We start from the raw sequence: 19,077 nt of genomic DNA, 5'->3' as shown, positions 1-19,077 counted from the left end.
GTCAATCTCTTGAAATGTAAAAGAGAAGTGAGCAGAGGAGTGGGACCTAGTACCACCAAGAAAGAAGCGCCGGGAGCAGACCGTGTCCTTTGAACCTGGGGGGCCTGTGCTGAGAAGCACCTGGACCAGGGGAAGATTGATGGCAAGGACCTTCCCCCAGAGCCAACAGAGAGAAAGCCTCCCCCTGCAGCTGGCACCCTGAATTCAGACTAATAACCTCCTAGAGTGTGAGAGAACGAATTTCTGTTAAAGCCACGCAGTTGTACTTCTGTTATAGCAGCACTAGATAGTTAACTAGATAGCTTTCACCTCATCTGTGCCTTGGCAGTTGGCACCACCCCCTATTCAGGAGCAGTGTCCTTTACTGCAGCCCCACCAGGCAGCGGCCAGAGGGCACCTGGCATGATGGCAGGACCTGGCCATCCTCGTCCCAGGTCCGTCTCAGGGCTCTGCGTTCTGAGCAGAAGCCCAAGGCCTCCAAGCAGCTCACAAGACCCAGCACCATCTCCCCATCCCCTCCCCGGCCTCATCTCCTCCTTTACCCCTGTTGCTCGCTCACTCCAGCCCCAGGAGCCTCCTCACTGTTCCTTAAGCACTTGGAATTTTATCATTGTGACCCTGAGCCAGTTACTGCTCCTCAGTGTCATCTGTATACTGAGGGCAATGCCAGTGACTCCCTCCAAGGACTGCAGGGATGAGGACTAAGTGAGGTAATGCAGGCAAACCTGGTGCCCGGCCCTGCGATGCTCACAACGTGGGCCTTGGTGCTTGCCCGGCCTTCTGTCTGCAGCACCCTTCCTTGCAAGCCTTCAATGGTACTCCTTCTTAAGAACAAGTAATGAAGTATGTTAGCCACAGGAAAAGGCTGAAAGAATTAACACTCAGGTCGACATGGATCGATTGGAGCCCTTTCCCCACCCCTCCCGAGGGTGCCCACCCTCTGGTGGCTGCTTGTCACCTCAGAGCAGCTCTCGTGGCCCACCTCCTGAGTTGCCGTCATGCCCAGCCCCTCAGCCTATCTCACCAGAAGATGCTCCCAGATGCCCTGTTTGCTGAGCTGCTTATCGTCGCCCACCTTGTAGCTGAGCACCACCAGGGCACAAACCGAGTCTTTCCTATTCCTGCTATATCTGTAGCACCCGGAAGGGGTCCTGGCACACAGTATGCCCTCAGTAAATGTTTGCCAAAGGACTGAATAACCAAACCAATTGCTGCACAGTTGATTCAGACCCCATGTGTTAGAGTGGAACTGTGTTCCTCAGCGTTTTCAGTGGCTGATTTTTCAGGAGTAAATCACCAGCCCTTTCTTCTGAAGTGCCTCTGAGTGGGTTTGAACTGCCCGCCTTTTGGTTAGCAGGTGCCAGTGCTAACCGTTTGCACCACCCAGGGACTCCAAAGGATTGATTGAATATGGCCCCCAGAATGCTTTTGTGCCCATGCCAATAACCACCAGGGGGCAGCAGTGAGCTGCAAAACCCAGTAGCTTCACCTAAAAAAACCAGTTGCCACGGAGCCAGTGCCAACTCATGGCAACCCCATGTGTTTCAGAGTATAACTGCTCCTATGGCTTTTTAAACTGGAGTGAGAATAGCAGGCTGGGGTTCTGGAGGGAGTGGGGGCATCCAGAAACCCTGGATAAACCTGACCTACCTTCCAGGATTGCCAACTTCTCCCTTCTTTATTGTGAAAACTTTCAAAGAATTGGTATGACGATATCTCCTTTTGCACCAAGCTCCGACGTAGCGCAGCGCTGTTACTGATCCTGCCTTCATTTACAATGGATTTTTTTTTTAATACTGCTTTATTTGTCTTGATTACTGAGTTTCTTGGCACCATGTTTGCCTGACCTCATCCTAGCCTGGGAGAGGTTCAGGATTTAAGCACCAAAAGATACAAAAACGTGAGCAGTGAAACATCTACCTGCATCACTCCATTCCCTGTCCCAAACCACAGGAAACCTCTGTGAACAGCTTCTTGCCATTCTTCCCAGGTTTTTTTTTTTTTTTTTTGGTAAAAGCAAATATGTTCTTATCTCTTACAGCCAAGCAAACACTATGGAACTAAGTTCTACTCTCTAACACATGGGGTCTCCACAGATGGCAAAGGGTTTGATTTTTGTTTCTTCCCCCGTGTTTACACAGAACGTAGCTCACACTGCGCTTTGTAGTGCGTCTTGCTTTGTTCACTGAGCAGTAGGCTGAGCACAGCCTTCCTTATCAGCACATCAGCACTTCCGTTTCCTTCTATACTGCATAGTACCCCAGTGTGTTCAGGGACCCACGTTTATTTCAACCAGCCCCTTTTGATTGACATGCATTTTTCCCAATCTCTGCTTTGACAAACAATCCTGCAAGAGAACCTTGTACACCATTTCCCACGGGTACGGCAGCTTACTTGTAGGATAAATTCCCAGGAGTGGGATTGCTGGATTCTAGTGCTGGGTCTTAGTGGGAAATGGGGAAGGAGCCTGGGTGGCACAAACAGTTTGTGATCGGCTGTTAACCTAAAAGTTATCCCCAGTGGCTCCAGGGATAAAAAGGACTGGCAAACTGCATCCAGTGAAGGTTATAGCCAAGAAAACCCTATGAAGAGACCAAATGGTCAACAGTTACTCTAAAGCAAAGATGAAGCGGTAAGGCAAAAGGAAAACCAGGTTACTGGAAGGGAAACACCCAGAAGGAAATTATGGAGAATGCTGATACATCGTAAAAAAATGTAACCAATGCCTCTGAAGGATTTGTGTAGTAATAGTTAAACAGAAACCTAATTTGCTGTGTAAACTTTCACAGAAAACACAATAAAATTTTATTTAAAAAGAAAGAAAACCCTGTGAAACAGTTCTACTCTGTAACACATGGGGTCGCCATGAGTCAGGGGTCAACTTGACAGCAACCAACAGTAATAGTGGAAAACGGAATTCCACTTGAAGGGGTTTAACTGAACAAGCTGTAATGAATGAAGTTTTCAGTGGCATGAGCAGGATTAAATTATGTCGAGAATATTCACTCTTTGTGGCTGCGGTAACAAATTATCACAAATTTAGTAGCTTAAACAACACAGATTTATCATCTTACAGCTCTTGAGGTCAGAAGTCTGACACTGGTCTCAGCAGGCAAAAATCAGGACATCGACAGGGCTGCATTCCTTCTGAAGGCTCTGAGTAGGATCAGTTTCCTTGCCTTTTCCAGCTTCTAGAGACCGCCAGTGTTCCTTGGCTTGTGGTCCCCTTCCTCCATCTTCAAAGCTAGCAAAGGCAAGTCAAATTCTTCTCATGTCAGTGTTTACTGCTTCTGTCCTACCTCCTGTTAATTTTGTAGTACCTGGAGTCTTCAAACGTGATATTCACATGGAGCAACAGAGGAAGGAAGAAAGTCAGGAATAAGAGGAAGAGATGGAATATGTGGCCAATTGCCTCCATGAACAACTGCCTCCTTTGCCATGAGACCAGAAGAACTGGATGGTGCCCAGCTACCGTTACTGAACATTTTGATCAAAGATTCTGTAGAAGAATCCTGATCAAAAACGGGGAAATGTAGAACAGAATTTCAAATTCTCATGGAGTCCAGATTTTCTGGAACCATGGAGTTTAGACGAACCCCTGAAATTATTGCCCTGAAAAAATCTTTAAACCTTAAACCAAAAACCTGAATTTTTTTTTTAAACAAACAATAGTTGAGTTTAACTAGTAAAGAATGTCTGCCTTGAGCATTGTGCTTTTTTAAAAGATCTATCTACATGGGATCAAATTTACAACAGCAACACAAAAGATTAGAAAGAAAAATCAGGAGGGATTTAGTTTATGTGAATGGAGGAGGAACAAATCAGGAAAAGAGGGTGAGAACGGTTGCACAACTTGAAGAATGTAAGCAACGTCACTGAATTGTGGTGAAATGAGTTTCCGCAGTGCAGTGGGTCACTTTTATATGGCCTATCTGGCCATGGTCTTGTAACTCCCACCAAATGATTGGGTGGGACTATGCAAATAAGGTGCTTGTGGCACTCCAAGGGAATTGAACAGTTTGCTAATAATGCAAATAAAATGTATTGTACCTTGTGGGGGAGGGACCATGCAAATAAGGTATATGGAACCCTAACGAGGGGATTGGTCAGTTTTGCCATCCCAGAGCAGAAAGGAGGGACCTTTCTACCACCAAGAAAGAACAGCTGGGAGCAGAGCGTGTCCTCTGAACCAGGGTTCCTGTGCTGAGAACCTCCTAGACCCAGAGACAAAGAACTGTAACACTGGGGATGGTGTGAAATGGTGAGAAGTGGCAGCAAACACAACAGAGAACCGACAGCAGCAGAACCAGGAGACTGGCAGGAGACGGCATGGGGGGGCTCTCCGCCCACAGAGTGAGAAACCTGAGTGCCTTTGGGCAGAAGAATTGCTGATGCAGTGGGGTGCCTCTGAGCATTTGGCAGAGTTAAGCTGCTTGAGGACCCACAGGGCTCCAGAGCTGAGCACCCTTGGGAGTGGAGTGGTGTGCCTCTGGGCACTTATTGGTGGAGCTGAAGGACTTTGAAACACTTGCCTAAGCAGGAAAAAGGCTGAGCTGGCCCAAGAGGCCTGAGGGGCCAAGTGGTCCAAGAGTCGAGAGGCTGAGGGCTAGGGAGAGTTCTGCCTTTGGATATGGCTGAGAAGCTGTCCTGAGTCGTTCCTGATCCTGAATTGTAACCTTTTTTTTTTTTTTTTTTTACTTCCCTAATAAACCCCATAACTGTGAGTATGGTCTGTGAGTTCTGTGTGGTCATTACAATGAATTATCAAACCTAGCAGGGAAGTAGAAAGTGCCATGGGAGGGACGGCTGGTATCAGAATTGGTAAAAAGGTTGGAGAGAGGAGGTATGTCTGACTTCCGCCTCACAGGAAACAGCCTTGGGCTGTTGACCTTGAGTTCCTTCCCCCTTGTGAAGTCAGATGCTCCCATCATATCATTTTTCAGTTCCTTTATCTGGCCTTTGGCCTTGGTTCTTTGGAAAAACAGCTTGAGAGATTTTCCCCCTAAGCCCTAAGGAGTTACTTTTGCCCTAAAATCAACTCCACGGCAACTGACTGGTGTTGAGATGTACCTCACATACCATACAATTCACCTGGTTGAAGTGTACAATTCAATGTTTTACGTATGTTCACAGGTATGTGCAACAATTACCACAGTTTTAGAACATTTTGATCACCTCAAGAAGAAACCCCATATCCTTTAGCTATCACTCCTCCTTTGCCCGGAAATCTCCCACCAGCACTAAACAGCCACTAATCACCTTTCCATCTCTATAGATTTCCCTGTTTCAAACATGGCATATAAATGAAATCATATAATACATGGTCTTGTGTGTCTAGCTTCTTTGACCTGGCATAATGTTTTCAAGGTTCAACCATGTTGTACTGTCTATCGGCACCTCCTTCCTTTTTATGGCTGAGTAATATTCCACTCTATGGATAGTGTACCACATTTTGCTTATCCATTCATCAGTGATGAATATTGGGGTTGTTTATGCCTTCTGGTTATTATGAATCATACTGTTATATTCCTATACAGAGAAATATTAAAGTTTTCAAGGATTTCATTTTACTTGGATCTATAATAACACCCATGGAAGCAGCAGTCAAGGAATCAAAAAACATATTGCATTGGGCAAATCTGCTGCAAAAGATCTCTTTAAAGTGTTAAAAAGCAAAGATGTCACTTAGAGGACTAAGGTGCCCCTGACCCAAGCCATGGTATTTTCAATCGCATCATATGCATGTGAAAGCTGGACAATGAATGAGGAAGACCGAAGAATTGATGCCTTTGAATTGTGGTGTTGGTGAAGAATATTGAATATACCATGGACTGCCAGAAGAACGAACAAATCTGTCTCAGAAGAAGTTCACTCAGAATGTTCCTTACAAGCAAGGATGGCGAGACTTTGTCTCACATTCTTTGGACATGTTAACAGGAGGGACTAGTCCCTGGAAAAGGACGTCGTGGTTGGTAAAGGAGAAGATCAGGGAAAAAGAGGAAGACCCTCAACGAGATGGATTGACGCAGTGGCTGCAACAATGGGCTCAAGCATAACGATGCTTGTGAAGATGGTACAGGACCAGGCAGTGTTTTGTTCTGCAGTACATAGGGTTGCTATGAGTCAGAACCGACTCGATGACACCCAACAAAAACATCAAGTTTTTGTTGTGGAAGTGTTTTCATTTCTTTTGGGTGGAATTCCTGGGTCAGATGATAACCCTAGGTTTAATCGTTTGAGGAACTGCCAGACTGTTTTCCAAAGTGGACACAGATTTGAGGAATGTTTTAGATGTATCTCTACACCTCTTTGGATGCCCAAAATATTTCATAATAAAACAGTTCAACAAAACAGATCTACGTGTAGGAGAAAGGAATAATTGCCAAGAGACACTGTGAATTGAAAGAGATGATAGCACTTACCCTGGGCCAGGCTCCTTACTAAGCTTTCTACGCATATTAATTAGCTCATTTAATGCTCCCAACACACCTCTCAGGTTGGGACTCTGACTAGCTCCATTTTGCAGAAGAGGAAACTGAGGCATAATGAGGTTAAAGAACTTCTCAGAACACACAGTGGCTGAGCGGGGATTTGAACCCAGGCCATCAGGCGTCAGCCTACTCCCCTCTGTTTGTTTTTTAGACCAGCACAGAGTGTCCCATCTGCAACTGTTCGTGTGAATTTTCTGGGTCATTACACGTGCCCAACAGGGATGTGGAACTTCCCTGGGAAAGTTGCTGGGGAACTAGCTTCAGGGCTGTTTTGGGGAGGGGACTGACTGTTCCTGAACTCACCCGTTCAAAAGAACACAAAAGGATTTTGTTTTTAATGTACCAACTGTTGGCTTTTTCACCAGCCCGTGGGAGCTTAGGGGAGGCCCCCCCGCAGGCCGCCCTGAGTCAGGGGAATCCCCCAATTCAAGCTTCCTCCAGAAAACCCACAGGGGAAGAGTGGCGCCTGGTTTGCCCAGAACAGCCCGTTTTAGCACTGAAAGTCCCCTGTCCTGGGAAGTCCCTTAGCCCTGGGCAAACCAGGACAGCTGTTCACCCTTAGTTTGCACTGGAACCTCCCTGCTGCGCCTGGGTGGGTGATATAGGAGTTCAGGACGGAAGCCTTGGTGCTGAGGGCCGCACAGGAGCCTTCCCGTCAGCCTCCTTGGCTTCTGCTTCTTCAGCTGTCACGTGTGGGCGCAGGCCCACTTCAGAAGGATCTGGAAGGCCCTGAGAGTTCTTTGTACTCAACTCTTGGCCCAGCATTCAGGCTGGGAAAATGGGAGATATCGTTATAATTCATGATTATAATCGTAACTATTTTAAACATCATTGTTAATGTTAGTCACCTCATCTGAAACTTCCTGTGGGTCCCTGGAGTGGTGGACGCTAGGTCTCAGGGCCACCTAGCCTGTCTGGTTCAGCCTTTAGACTGGCTATTGAGGAATCTGGCACCTTCGGCTTCCTCTGCTGCTTTCCTGAGGCCAAGAGGAAGCTCAGGCCTGAAGGCCACGGCCAGCCCTTCTGAAGCAGGCGGGGTGGCAGCCTGGGTGCCTCAGCTCCTCACTGCCCTAGCCTGTTTGGCTCCCTGGGCCGTTCATCCCACCAACACTGACTCATTGAACGCCTACTGGGTGCCAGGCACATTCTGGGTGCTTGTGACACAGCAGGGAACCAGACAGATAACATCTCCCCTCCCTCCTGGGCCTGACATTCTAGAACTGAAGCCAGGCATTAAGGTTGGTGCTCAAATAAACTTCAAGTGAAATGTCGGGTTGTGATAAGTGCTGTGAAGAAAAATGCAGTGGGGGTTGCTGACTCAGAATGGGGAGCTTCCGGAAAGTGGTGAAGTTGTATTTCTTGGCTTGGGTGGTTTGTTTGTTTTATTACTGTTGTTCTTTAAAACTACGGCCATAGGTTTTCACATGCAAGAATGTTCCTCATAGCAAAAAATGGAAGCCCCATAAAAGATCTTCAAGAGAAGAATGGACAATTATTCATGATCTATTGATTTGTACAGGGAAATACCATAAAACATACCCCAGATAAAAGGAATGTTCTAGACCTACTTGTGTCAACGTGGGTGAATTCAAGAATGTATCGTTGAGTAAACACAGTCAAGTGGCAGAAGAAAATATTTTTATGAAGCCAAAAAGCACACAAAACAGCAATTTAGTATTTGAAAGTCTAAATAAAACGAGCGGAGGAGCCATACAGAAATCTGGTGATTTTATTCCAGGTAAGGGCAGTGGTGGTTCAGTGGTAGAATTCTCACCTTCCAGGCAGGAAACCTTGGTTCGATTTCTGGTTCATGTACTTCATATGCAGCCACCGCTCGCCTGTCAGTTGGGGCTTATGTGTGCTGTGATTATGAACAGGTTTCAGCAGAGTTTTCAGACTAAGACTAGGAAGAAAGGCCTGGTGATCTACTTTTGAGAATCAGCTAATGAAGAGTCTATGAATTACGACCATCAGAGCCCAGTTGTGCATGGGGAGTTGCACAACAATGGAGCTGGAGGCCGATTTCATGGCTCCTAACAACAGCAGCATATTTCAGGCAGAAGGAACAACCAGTATAACGGTCCTGAGGTAAGATGTGTTGGAGAAGCATTGAAAAGGTCAGTGTGGAAAGCAAGAGGGAGAGTGGGAAGAGGTGAGGGCAGGGGGCAATGGGGCAGATCATGTAGGGCTTGTGACAAGGATTTGGGCTTTTATTCCAAGTGAGGTGGGAGCCCTGGAGGGTTTGGATCAGAGGGGGATGTAACCTGACTCAGGTGTTCACAGGCGCCCTCTGGCTGATTCAAGGTGGATAGACCATGGGGGTCGAGGGCAGAGGCTGCTGCACTGGTCCTAGGGAGCAATGATGGGACTAGACCAGAAGAGGTGAGAAGCAGGCAGATTGCAAAGCCTGCAGAATTTACTGACGAACTGGAGGTGGGTATGAGAGAAAGAGGGGAGTCATGGAGGACCCTAAAATTTCCCTCCCTGAGATAATCAATATTTCCATTTTTCTCAATTTCTTCTAGAGATGGATTGAGCAAGCACAAGGAAACACATTCTTTCTACTCCTCTCCTTTATTATAAAACATATAGATGCCTTGGGGAGTTTTCCGTATCAGCACAGACAGAGCCCTCATTTCGTTCTCTTTTCCAACTGCATATTATTCCCTTTGCCCAGATGGATCACTCTCTGCTCATTCCCAGCCCCCAGATTCCCAGTTCTTACTACTGGCCAGGCGACAGATTAAGTCTCTATCACCTTCACAACGAAGTCGCCCTTCCAGGAAGGATCTGTCTTTCCCCAAATTATCACAGGGCTCAGAGAAGAGCAGCCTCCTGCCCTTGGCCACAGCAGTTATGGATCCAACTCCAGAAACAGATCTAGCTCTGTTCTTATGTGCTTGTGACCTGGGAAAGTTACTCAATCTCTCTGTGTGCCTCAGTTTCCTCCTCTGCAAAATGGGAATAATAACAGAAACAATGAGTGAAAACAGCGCAGTACGTAAAAAAAAAAAAAAAAGTACGTAGCACTGAGTAAATCTCGCATCTGATGGGACAAGCTTGCTACTACCTTGATAGCAAGGGAGGGGCCACCGGTGATTAGGAAAGAAATGTGGGCATGTGGCCGAAACGGCGGGCGGTGGGGAGTCTCGGCCTACCAGGTGGTGTTGGCCAAGCTGAAATGAGGGTAGAGAGGCGGGATGGAGTGGGGAACCACATGGCAGGGAGTTGGAGGACTGAATGACGGCCGGCTACAGCCTTGAACGCCGAGGTGAGGACATGGGTTGTGTACCAGGGTGATGTCCGAACACGTGACTGAGGCCTGGAGCCCACATAGGCATTAAAAGAACCCGCCGCTCTGCACAGAGTATGCCCCCCGCCCAACTGCGCGGGCCGCCCCCTCCTGGTCTCCGCCCACCCCTGCTCCGTGAGACTGTGGGGCTTCCGGAAGCCGCCCCAACCAATCGCGGCTGAGTGACGAGTGAGGCCGAGGACCAATGAGAGAGTCGCTCCTGCAGCAAAGAGACCAATGGAGACACTCCAAAGGGCGTGTGCGTTTCAGGCGGCCAATTGGAGGCGGCATCTCGGAGGCGCCCGGGCGGTGGCAGCCGGCGGCGGCGCGGGGCGGGGACTGGGGTTCGAGCTGAAATACCCTGGGAAGGTGAGTTTGGAAGGGTCTTGGAAAGGGAGCGCCGGGAGGTCCTCAGGCGGGGCTACACGGGGCGGGAGGCCATGGGGACTGGCTGCGTTTGGCAGGCGGTGGATAGCGTGAGAGCACCCGATATCTCTGTCCGGTGTGGGGAGGTCGCAGTTCCCGCCTCCTGCCAGCCGGGTTTGGAGGCCCTGGCGTGGGGAGGGGGTCGGGACAGACCTCACCCCGACACCGTCTTCAGAGCTGGGTAAAGGTCCAATGGAGACGAGGAAGGATGGGACGCGGCACCCCAGAAGCCGCATCCCTAGGATCTCCTCTCAAACTTTAATAAAAAGTGGCTGGATATCAACAAAAACAAAACCCGTTGCCGTCGAGTCGTGAACATTTATTAAACGCGTACTGCATGCCAGGCCCTGTGCCAGGCACTGTACGTCTGCAAGTCATTGAAGCCTCCCAACAACTCTTTGGGGTAGAAGCTGTTACATCCCTATTTTCCAGATGGATAAACAGGCTCAGCCACGGGCAGATTCAGGAAAAGCTGATCTTTTGCTTTATTACTGCATTTTCATCTTCCTATTACTGTGTCTTAAATTAGTAACTTGGTGGAATTGCTGACAGCTCCCTCCCTGGCCATACTGGGAACCTCTCTGGAAAAGTCCCCGGGGCTGGGTTGGGGGGACTAAGCTGGATGCCACCCCTCCTCAGCTCCATGGAGTCAGGAGCAGCTGGGGTCACTCATGGAGGTAGATGTGGGAAGCAGGAACCTTGGCCTGAAGGAGAAAAGTGATCATGAGGATGAAATCAACCGTAGTGATTCTGTTCTTGTTTTTGTTACATTTGTCGTTTTTTCATGCATGTACCAAGGCCTGCACTGAACGAATAACATGCAGAATTGTGTTGAAATGTCACAACCACCGTTTGATGGCAACACTTTCAGCATCTCCATTTTCCCAATGGGGAAACTGAGGCCTAGAGTGACTAACTGATTTGCCTGAGTTGACACAGGGACCTCCAGGACTCGCCCCGGGTTTGTTGGACCACACCTGCTTGCTTGGTTACCTGGGGGAGGTGGGGCCAGAAGGGATTTTTATATTGGTGCAAATTGTCAAGAGGGGGGTGATTCTATGTTGTTAACATTCATGAGAGATCTAATAGGTAAGGATATATACCCTGACCCTTTTGAAAAGATATGGAAACCAAGGCTGGGGGAGGAAATAGGGTGCCTGAGGTGAGAATATGTACTCCAAGTCCTGGTGGTGCAGTGGTTAAGCACTCTGCTGTGCACTGAAAGGTCAGCAGTTTGAACCCACCAGCCACTCCGAGGGAAAAAGATGTGGCAGTCTGCTTCTGTCAAGATTATAGCCTTGGCAACCCTATGCCGCAATTCTACTCTGATTTACAGTGTCTTTATGAGTCAGAATCGACTCAGTAGCGTTGGGTAAGGTCATGGGGAGGGAGAACAGAATCTTCTCCTCAAGGCCTCAACCTGGACAGGTAGAGGTAGAAGACCGAGATGCTAAAGGGGACCCCCAGGCTGAAGCGTCGGTGTGGGGAGGGATTTGGGACAGACCTCACCCTGACCCCATCTTCAGAGCGAAGTCTGGGGGCTGACAGGCAGTTCTTCTCCAGCTGAGCCACTGTCCAGAGCATGCCACTGTGCCGGTGGGGAGCCACCGCCCGTGGCAGCAAGCCTGATGGGAACGGAGCTCAGCCTATGGTCACCAGGGGAGTCCTGAGGGTACACCTGCACTGGGCTGGCCCCGGTGGTGGGGAGCCCTGGGTCACCTTCAGCGAAGCCTCACTGACAGCCGAGGAGGTCTGCATCTACATCGCACACAAAATCGGTGAGTCGGCAGCATGGTGGGGGAGGGGGCATTGACCCCACAGCAGGTGGGGCAGCAAGGCAACAGCTGGGCCTCATCCATACATTTGTCAGTCTTGCCATCAGTTCATTCAGCAAACATGGAGAGAACACCTATTGTATGCCCGTCCGAAATCCCTACTTTTGTAGAGCTGATTTTCTACTGGGGAAGGGAGTGAGAAACACTGTAAATTAGGCAACTGCAGGAGGCCAGAGGGCAATAAATACTATGGCCAAAACTCAGCAGCAGAGAGAGGTGGGGTCTGGGGGTAGTTGGGAAGGCCTCCCTCAGAAGGTGATATTTGGTATGTTGTTGAATTCTATTGGCTAGAATTTTGTTGAGGATTTTTGCATCTATGTTCATATATTGGTCTGTAATTTCCTTTGTTTGTGGTGTCTTTATGTGCTTTTAGTATCAGGGTTATGCTGGCTTCATAGAATGAGTTTGGGAGTATTCCATCCTTTTCTATGCCCCAAAATACCTTTAGTAGTAATGGTGTTAACTCTTCTCTGAAAGTTTGGTAAAAGTCTCCGGTGAAACTGTCAGGGCCAGGGCTCTTTTTTTGTTGGGAGTTTTTTAATTACCTTTTCAATTTCCTCTTTTGTTGTAGGTTTATTTAGTTCTACCTCTGTGTTGTTCAGGTAGGTAGTGTGTTTTCCAGAAATTTGTTCATTTCCTCTAGGTCTTCAAATTTGTTGGAGTACAATTTTTTACAGTATTCTGTTATGATTCTTTTAATTTCAGTTGGGTCTTTTGTGATATTGCCCATGTCATTTCTTATCTGGGTCATTTGCTTCATCTCCTGTTTTTCTTTTGTCGGTTTGGCCAGTGGTTTATCGATTTTGTTGATCTTTTCAAAGAACCAGCTTTTGGTCTCATTAAGTCTTTCAATTGTTCTTCTATTCTCTATTTCATTTAATTTAGCTCTAATTTTTATTATTTCCTTTCTTCTGGTGCCTGAGAGCTTCTTTTGCTGTTCTCTTTCTATTTGTTCCAGTTAACCCATTATAGGGTTAATATTTTGATTTTGGCCAGAAGGTGATATTTGAACCAAAATTTAAGGAAGTGAGAGAGGGAGCTGTGGAAATATCTGGGGAAAGAGGGTGCCAGGCAGAGGGAACAGCCTGTGCCAAGGCCCTGAGGTAGACACCAGGATTAGTAAGGAGGCCACAGTGGCTGGAGTGGAGGAGCAAGGGGAGATGAGAGGAGGTGAGGACAGGGAGGGGAAGGGCAGGTTGTATAGGGCCTTGTGGGCCTCAGGGAGGACTTTGGGTTTCATTCTGAGTAAGATGGGAGCCGTGGAGGGCTGTGAGCAGAGGAGGGATGTGTCCTGGCTCAGGTGTGCACAGACTCCTATGCCTGCTGTGAGAACAGAGTGCTCACAGCAAGGCTAGGAGCCAAGGGACCAGGGCTGAGGCCACGTCCAGGTGGGAGATAGCAGGGGAGAGGTGAGCTGGGGCCAGTCTTACACTCCAGAGAGAGAAGTTTAGAGTTAATTTTTTTATTTTATTTTATTTTTAAATGTTTTATTGTGTTCTACATAAAATAATACTCATGAAGAGTGTGCTTCTTAGTTCAAGTAGACACACGAGACTAGATGGGCAGCTCCTGTCTGGAGGCAAGATGAGAAGGCAGAAAGGGATAGGAGCTGGCTGAATGGACACAGGAAATTCAGGGTGGAAAGGGGGAGTGTGCTGTCACCATATACGCATAGCAGCTAGGGTCAGATAACAATATGTGTATAAATTTTTGTGTGAGAAACTAACTTGAGCTGTAAACTTTAACCTAAAGCACAATAAAAAAAAATTAAAAAAATTTTAAAGTATTTTCTTGTGTTTTAGGTGAGCTTACAGAGCAAATTAGGTTCCTATTTAACAATTTTTTTTTTTTTTTAAACAGCATACATTTATTATCTCACAGTTTCCATGGGTCAGGAGTCCATGCGTGACTTAGCTGGGTCCTCTGCTCAGGGTCTCACAGGCTGCAGTCAAAGTGTTGGCTGGGGCTGGGCTTTCTGCTGAGGCTTTGAGTCCTCTTCTAAACTCATGTGGTTGTTGGAAGAATTCACATCCTTGCAGCTGTAGAACTTGTGGCAGCTTGCTTCTTTAAGGCCAGCAGGGGAGATAGCCTTTGACTTCTTCACCCTCTTTTTTTTTTTATTAACTTTTATTGCGCTTCAAGTGAACGTTTACAAATCAAGTCAAACTGTCACATATAAGTTTATATACACCTTACTCCGTACTCCCTCTTGCTCTCCCCCTAATGAGTCAGCCCTTCCAGTCTCTCCTTTCGTGACAATTTTGCCAGCTTCCAACTCTCTCTATCCTCCCATCCCCCCTCCAGACAGCAGATGCCAACACAGTCTCAAGTGTCCACCTGATACAAATAGCTCACTCTTGTATTTAACAATTTTTATACAAATTGTTCCGTGACATTGGTTACACTTTTCACAATGCATCAGCTTTCTGATTATTTCCATTCTGTTTGTTCCGTTTTCCATTGATCTAGCTTCCCTTTCCCTCCTTCCCTTCTCATCTTTGCTTTTGGGTAAATGTTGACCGTTTGGTCTCATCTAGTTGATTGTTTAAGGAGGCACATTCTTCACAGGTGATATTGTTTATTTTTTAAGGCAATCTCTCATTTGGCTGAAAGGTGGTCTCCAGGAGTAGCTTCAGTTCCAAGTTGAAAGGGTATCTTAGGGCGATAATCTCAGGGGTTCTTCTAGACTCTGTGGGTCCACTAAGTCTGGCCTCTTTTAGCAATTTGGATTTTCTTCTATGTTTTTCTCCCATTCTATCTGGAACCTTCTAGTTCTTGTCTCAGGCTAGAAGAGGCCGTGATTCATGTGGGTTATTAATCCTGTGGACTAGTTTCTTCTTTGAGTCTTTGATTTCCTTTATTCTCTTGCTCTAGATGAGTAGAGACTAATAGTTGAGGAGTTTAGAGTTTAAATGTTCTCCTGAGGGCCGTGGGGAACCAGCTGCGTGGAAGAGCTTAGAGAGCCTGCAGTAGATGTGCTCAGACGTACAACTTAATTACCAGAGGAGGGGAAGTTCTCTCCCAGGGGACTTTGCTTACATATCCTTCCTTCTGGAAAGCCTTCTCAGCTTACCTCCCCACAATGGCTGGCTCTTAAAAGACTTGACGGGTATGCCAGGTGTTATGATACATGCCAGACAGAGGTTCTGATGGGTACAAAGGGCCCAGAGGACATGTCCTGTTTGAGGAAGCAAAAGACCTTAGAGTGTTGATTTTGAGAGTTTGGAAGAGGAAGTAAGAACTGAAACCTTAGCATAACTGGGAGGGGCCAGATAATGATTACTGTCCGCTGAGGGGGTTGGGCTTTCTCAGGGTTCAGTGGGGAACAATGGAAAGTTTAAGGCCAAGAGTGAGATTGGCTCTTCAGGAAGTTCTGTCACAAGGGAGACATTCTCCTGCGGGGGGCCAGTACAGTTGAATGCCGCAACTTTGGAGAGCAGCTTGACATTATCTAATTGCATTGAAAGGATCCCTGATGGTGCAGTGGTTAAGCACCTGGCTGCTGACCAAAAGGTCAGTGGTTCGAACTCACCAGCCACTCCTCAGGAGAAAGATGCCAAAGTCTACTTCAGTAAAGATTACCACCTTGGAAACCCGATGGGGTAGTTCTATACTCTGTCCTGTAGGGTCACTGTGAGTCAGAATCAACTCCACAGCAATGAACTGGATTTTTTCAATTGAATTAAAATGTCCGTTCCTTGAGGCCAAGCAGTTCCACTCCTAGAAACACGCCGTAGAGACACACCACTCATGTGATCCAGGGGATGCATACAGGAATGTTTAGAGTTGCTGCATTTATCCCAGTACATCAGTGGGAAGATGCACATAAATTATAGTATGGTTGAAGACTGGAATACTATACAGCGAGGAAAAAGGAACAGGCCAAAGTTAGACATATCATGTATGAAGCTGTAAAACCTTTTATAGCATGAAAAAGAAAATTACAGAAGGAAACCTACCATATGGTACCACACATTTAAAGTTTATAACCCTCAAGACTAGATCTGTTGTCTCTTGTTAGTTGCCATCGGGTTGGTTCTGACTCATGGTGACCCCATGTACAACAGAACAAAGTGTTGCCCAGTCCCGTGCCATCTTTATAATCATTGGTAAGCTCAAGTCCATTGTTGTGGCCATTGTGTATTTTGAGTGCCTTCCAGCCTAGGGGGCTTATCCACCAGCACTGTATCAGACAATATTCATTCGCTGATTTTCAGAAATAGATCTCCAGGCCTTTCTTCTTAGTCTGTCTTAGTTTGGAAACTCCACTGAAACCTGTCCAGCATGGTTGACCCTGCTGGTATCTGACATACCAGTGGCATTTATACTAGTGGCTTTCGGTATCGCAGAAACACACAAGCCACCACAGTTTGACAGACTGACTAGATTTGGAAGATATGAAAATGAGAAACACTAGCCCAGGCATGCAATTACCTCTTTGGGGGAGGAGGAAGGAGGAAAATGTAGGCAGGCACTTCAGTTGTATTTGCAAAGTTTTCTTTATCTGGTGACTGGTACACGGTGTTTCTAAATGATTCTGAAGGGGCTATTTTAGGTAAATCTTTTAAATGACGTGTATCATAAAGAATGCAGCTTGGGTGGCTGGCGTGGAAATAATGGCAAGCCTGGAGGCTGGAAGATAAGTGAGGAGGCTGAACTGGGGCTGGGCTTTGGATTTAGGGAAGTGGATGGATCACAGAGAGTTGGAGGATGCAGAAAGAGCAGGACTTCATGACCGAGCTAATGTGGAGGGGCTAGGAGGAATTAAGGACAAGGATCAAGTTTCCAGCTTGAAGAATTGGGGAGAGGAGGGGCAGGTTTGGGGATTGCAGATGAGATCTGCTTGGAACAAGGTATGTCTAAGGGGCCTGTGATGTCCAAGGAGAGACAGCTGGGAAGTAGTTAGGTGTTTCTTCAGGGCTGGATGTCTGGGAGAGACCAGGCAAAGTGCCAGTGGTTTGTAGAGTTGTGTTAGCCTAGGATAGGTTTTGCTGCAATAACAAGCAACACCTCCCCACCCCAATCTTCCTGGCTTAAGATGGATTTACTGTCTTAGTTATGTAGTGCTGCTGTAATCAGAAATACCACAGGTAGGTGGTTTTAACAAACAGACATTTATTTTCTCACAGTTAATAGGCTAGAAGTCCGAATTCAGGGTGCCAGCTCAAGGGGAAGGCTCTCTCTCTGTCTCTGTCAGTTCTAAAGGAAGGTCCTTGTCTGTTTTGTACTTCTATTCTTCGATGATCTTCATGTGGCTTGGCATCTATTTTCACCAGTCACTGCTTGCTTAATCTGCTCTTTTATATCTGAAAAGAGATTGATTTAAGACATACCCTACACTAATACTTCCTCATCGACATAACAAAGAAAACCCATTCCCAAATGGGATTACAACTGGAGGTATAGGCGTTAGAATTTACAACACATATTTTTGGGGTACACAATTCAATCCATATCATTTACCTAATAAAATCTAATGTAGGACAGGTGGTTTACCTCTTGTAGCTTTGCCACCTGGCACAAGGGGCCTCCAACATTCCTGGGGCAGGGAAGATGGCAGGAGGGCTTATTGATCCACTGGAAATGTGCTCATCCTTTCTGCCCACATCCCATTGTCCTGAAACCAGTCCAATGGCTCCAACCTAGCTACAAGGGAGGCTGGGAAATGTCTTCCTGTGAGGCCACAGTATGGTCAACACACTGCCCTGTCTTCTGCCCCATGAGCAATGTAAACTGAATCTGTAGGCAGGGGAGGAGGTCCAGGTAGGGCATGTGAAGGGAGGTGGAGGGTCTGGGGGCTCGTGGGGCTGATGGCAGCAGGAGACTTGACTTGTAGCCTCATTTTTCCCCTGTCCCAGGCATCACTCCACTCTGCTTCAATCTGTTCGCCCTCTTTGATGCCCAGGGCCAAGTCTGGCTACCCCCAAACCACATCCTGGAGGTCCCCAGAGACTCCAGCCTGAATCTGCACTTCCGCATGAGGTAGGCAAAGAACCCTGGGGAGGCTTGTCCTCTTTTGTCATGTCGCTCCCCTTCCTTGAGCTGAGCTGAAGCTGTGCTGACCCCTGTTTCCATTGCCTGGGCAGTGGCTTTGGAAGCAGGGCAGTGAGATAGCACTCAGAGCCCCAGCCCTGCTCCTCCTTACCTACAGGTTTTATTTCCGGAACTGGCATGGCATGAACCCTCAGGAGCCAGCTGTGTACCGCTGTGGGCCCCCTGGGGCCGAGTCTTCCTCAGATCAAGCAGAGCATGGGCTGCAATTCTTAGATCCAGCCTCCTTTGAATATATCTTTGAGCAGGTGTGAGCAGGGCTGGGGGGCGGGACTATTTGGGGGGGGCCTCATGAGCCATTGAGGAACCCCCACTTCACTCCCCAATTCAGTACTGACAGTAGATTTCAACTCATGCCATCCAGGAATCTTTGCCTATTCTGGGACTCTAAGAGTTGCATGGGAAAGAGTGCTGTGATTGATTAGTGATGTCTGCCATGGGCACAGGATTGGGCAGAGGACGTGTGCATGCTTTGTGTTTGCCCTTTCCACACAATCGTCCTTCCCCTCCCCAAGGTGTCCTGAAGGGGAGTGAACAGGACCTCATACCTCCCTTTCTGCTGATTCTCCCACCCCCAGGGCAAGCATGAGTTTGTCAATGACGTGGCCTCACTGTGGGAGCTGTCCAGCGAGGAGGAGATCCACCACTTTAAGAATGAGAGCCTGGGCATGGCTTTTCTGCACCTCTGCCACCTTGCTCTCCACCGCGGTGTCTCCCTGGAGGAGGTGGCTAAAAAGATCAGGTGTCTGGGAATGGGGCAAGCGCACCTCATGGAGGGTAAAAATATCCCGGACATGTGCGGGCAGGGGAGTCTTTGCATCCTGCGGTGGCTTCATCCCACAAACATTTATTGAGTACCTGCTGTGTGCTGGCACAGGTTCTGGGTGTTGAGGACACAAGACTGAGCAAGTCAGACAAAAAGCCCTGCCCTCCTGGAACTTCCATTTCCTGGAAGAGACAGGCGAGAAAAGAATTAGAAAAG

The 19,077-nt window shown here is 47.6% G+C and overlaps 1 protein-coding gene across 8 annotated transcripts in view; it reads left to right on the top strand.

Moving 5' to 3' along the window:
- Positions 1–8,173: 8,173 nt before the first annotated feature.
- TYK2 (tyrosine kinase 2) overlaps positions 8,174–19,077 on the top strand; it is a 31,546-nt gene continuing 20,642 nt past the window's right edge. For 2 of the 8 annotated variants that reach the window (XM_049876839.1, XM_049876840.1), the window contains exons 1-6: positions 8,666–10,152; positions 11,008–11,170; positions 11,773–11,987; positions 17,903–18,026; positions 18,196–18,343; positions 18,674–18,837. In XM_049876839.1, the coding sequence (XP_049732796.1) occupies positions 11,792–11,987; positions 17,903–18,026; positions 18,196–18,343; positions 18,674–18,837 (632 nt within the window). In that variant the 5' untranslated portion in view covers positions 8,666–10,152; positions 11,008–11,170; positions 11,773–11,791. Of the gene's footprint in view, positions 8,230–8,368; positions 10,153–11,007; positions 11,171–11,772; positions 11,988–17,902; positions 18,027–18,195; positions 18,344–18,673; positions 18,838–19,077 lie in introns of those variants that run through there. The other 6 variants (XM_049876837.1, XM_049876838.1, XM_049876843.1 and 3 more) reach the window with 6 other exon arrangements.

The sequence above is a fragment of the Elephas maximus genome, chromosome 3, assembly GCF_024166365.1.
Source record: "Elephas maximus indicus isolate mEleMax1 chromosome 3, mEleMax1 primary haplotype, whole genome shotgun sequence".
Classification (NCBI taxonomy): domain Eukaryota; kingdom Metazoa; phylum Chordata; class Mammalia; order Proboscidea; family Elephantidae; genus Elephas; species Elephas maximus.
Note: the sequence above shows the minus strand (reverse complement) of the source record. Positions and strands in the feature narration are given on the sequence as shown.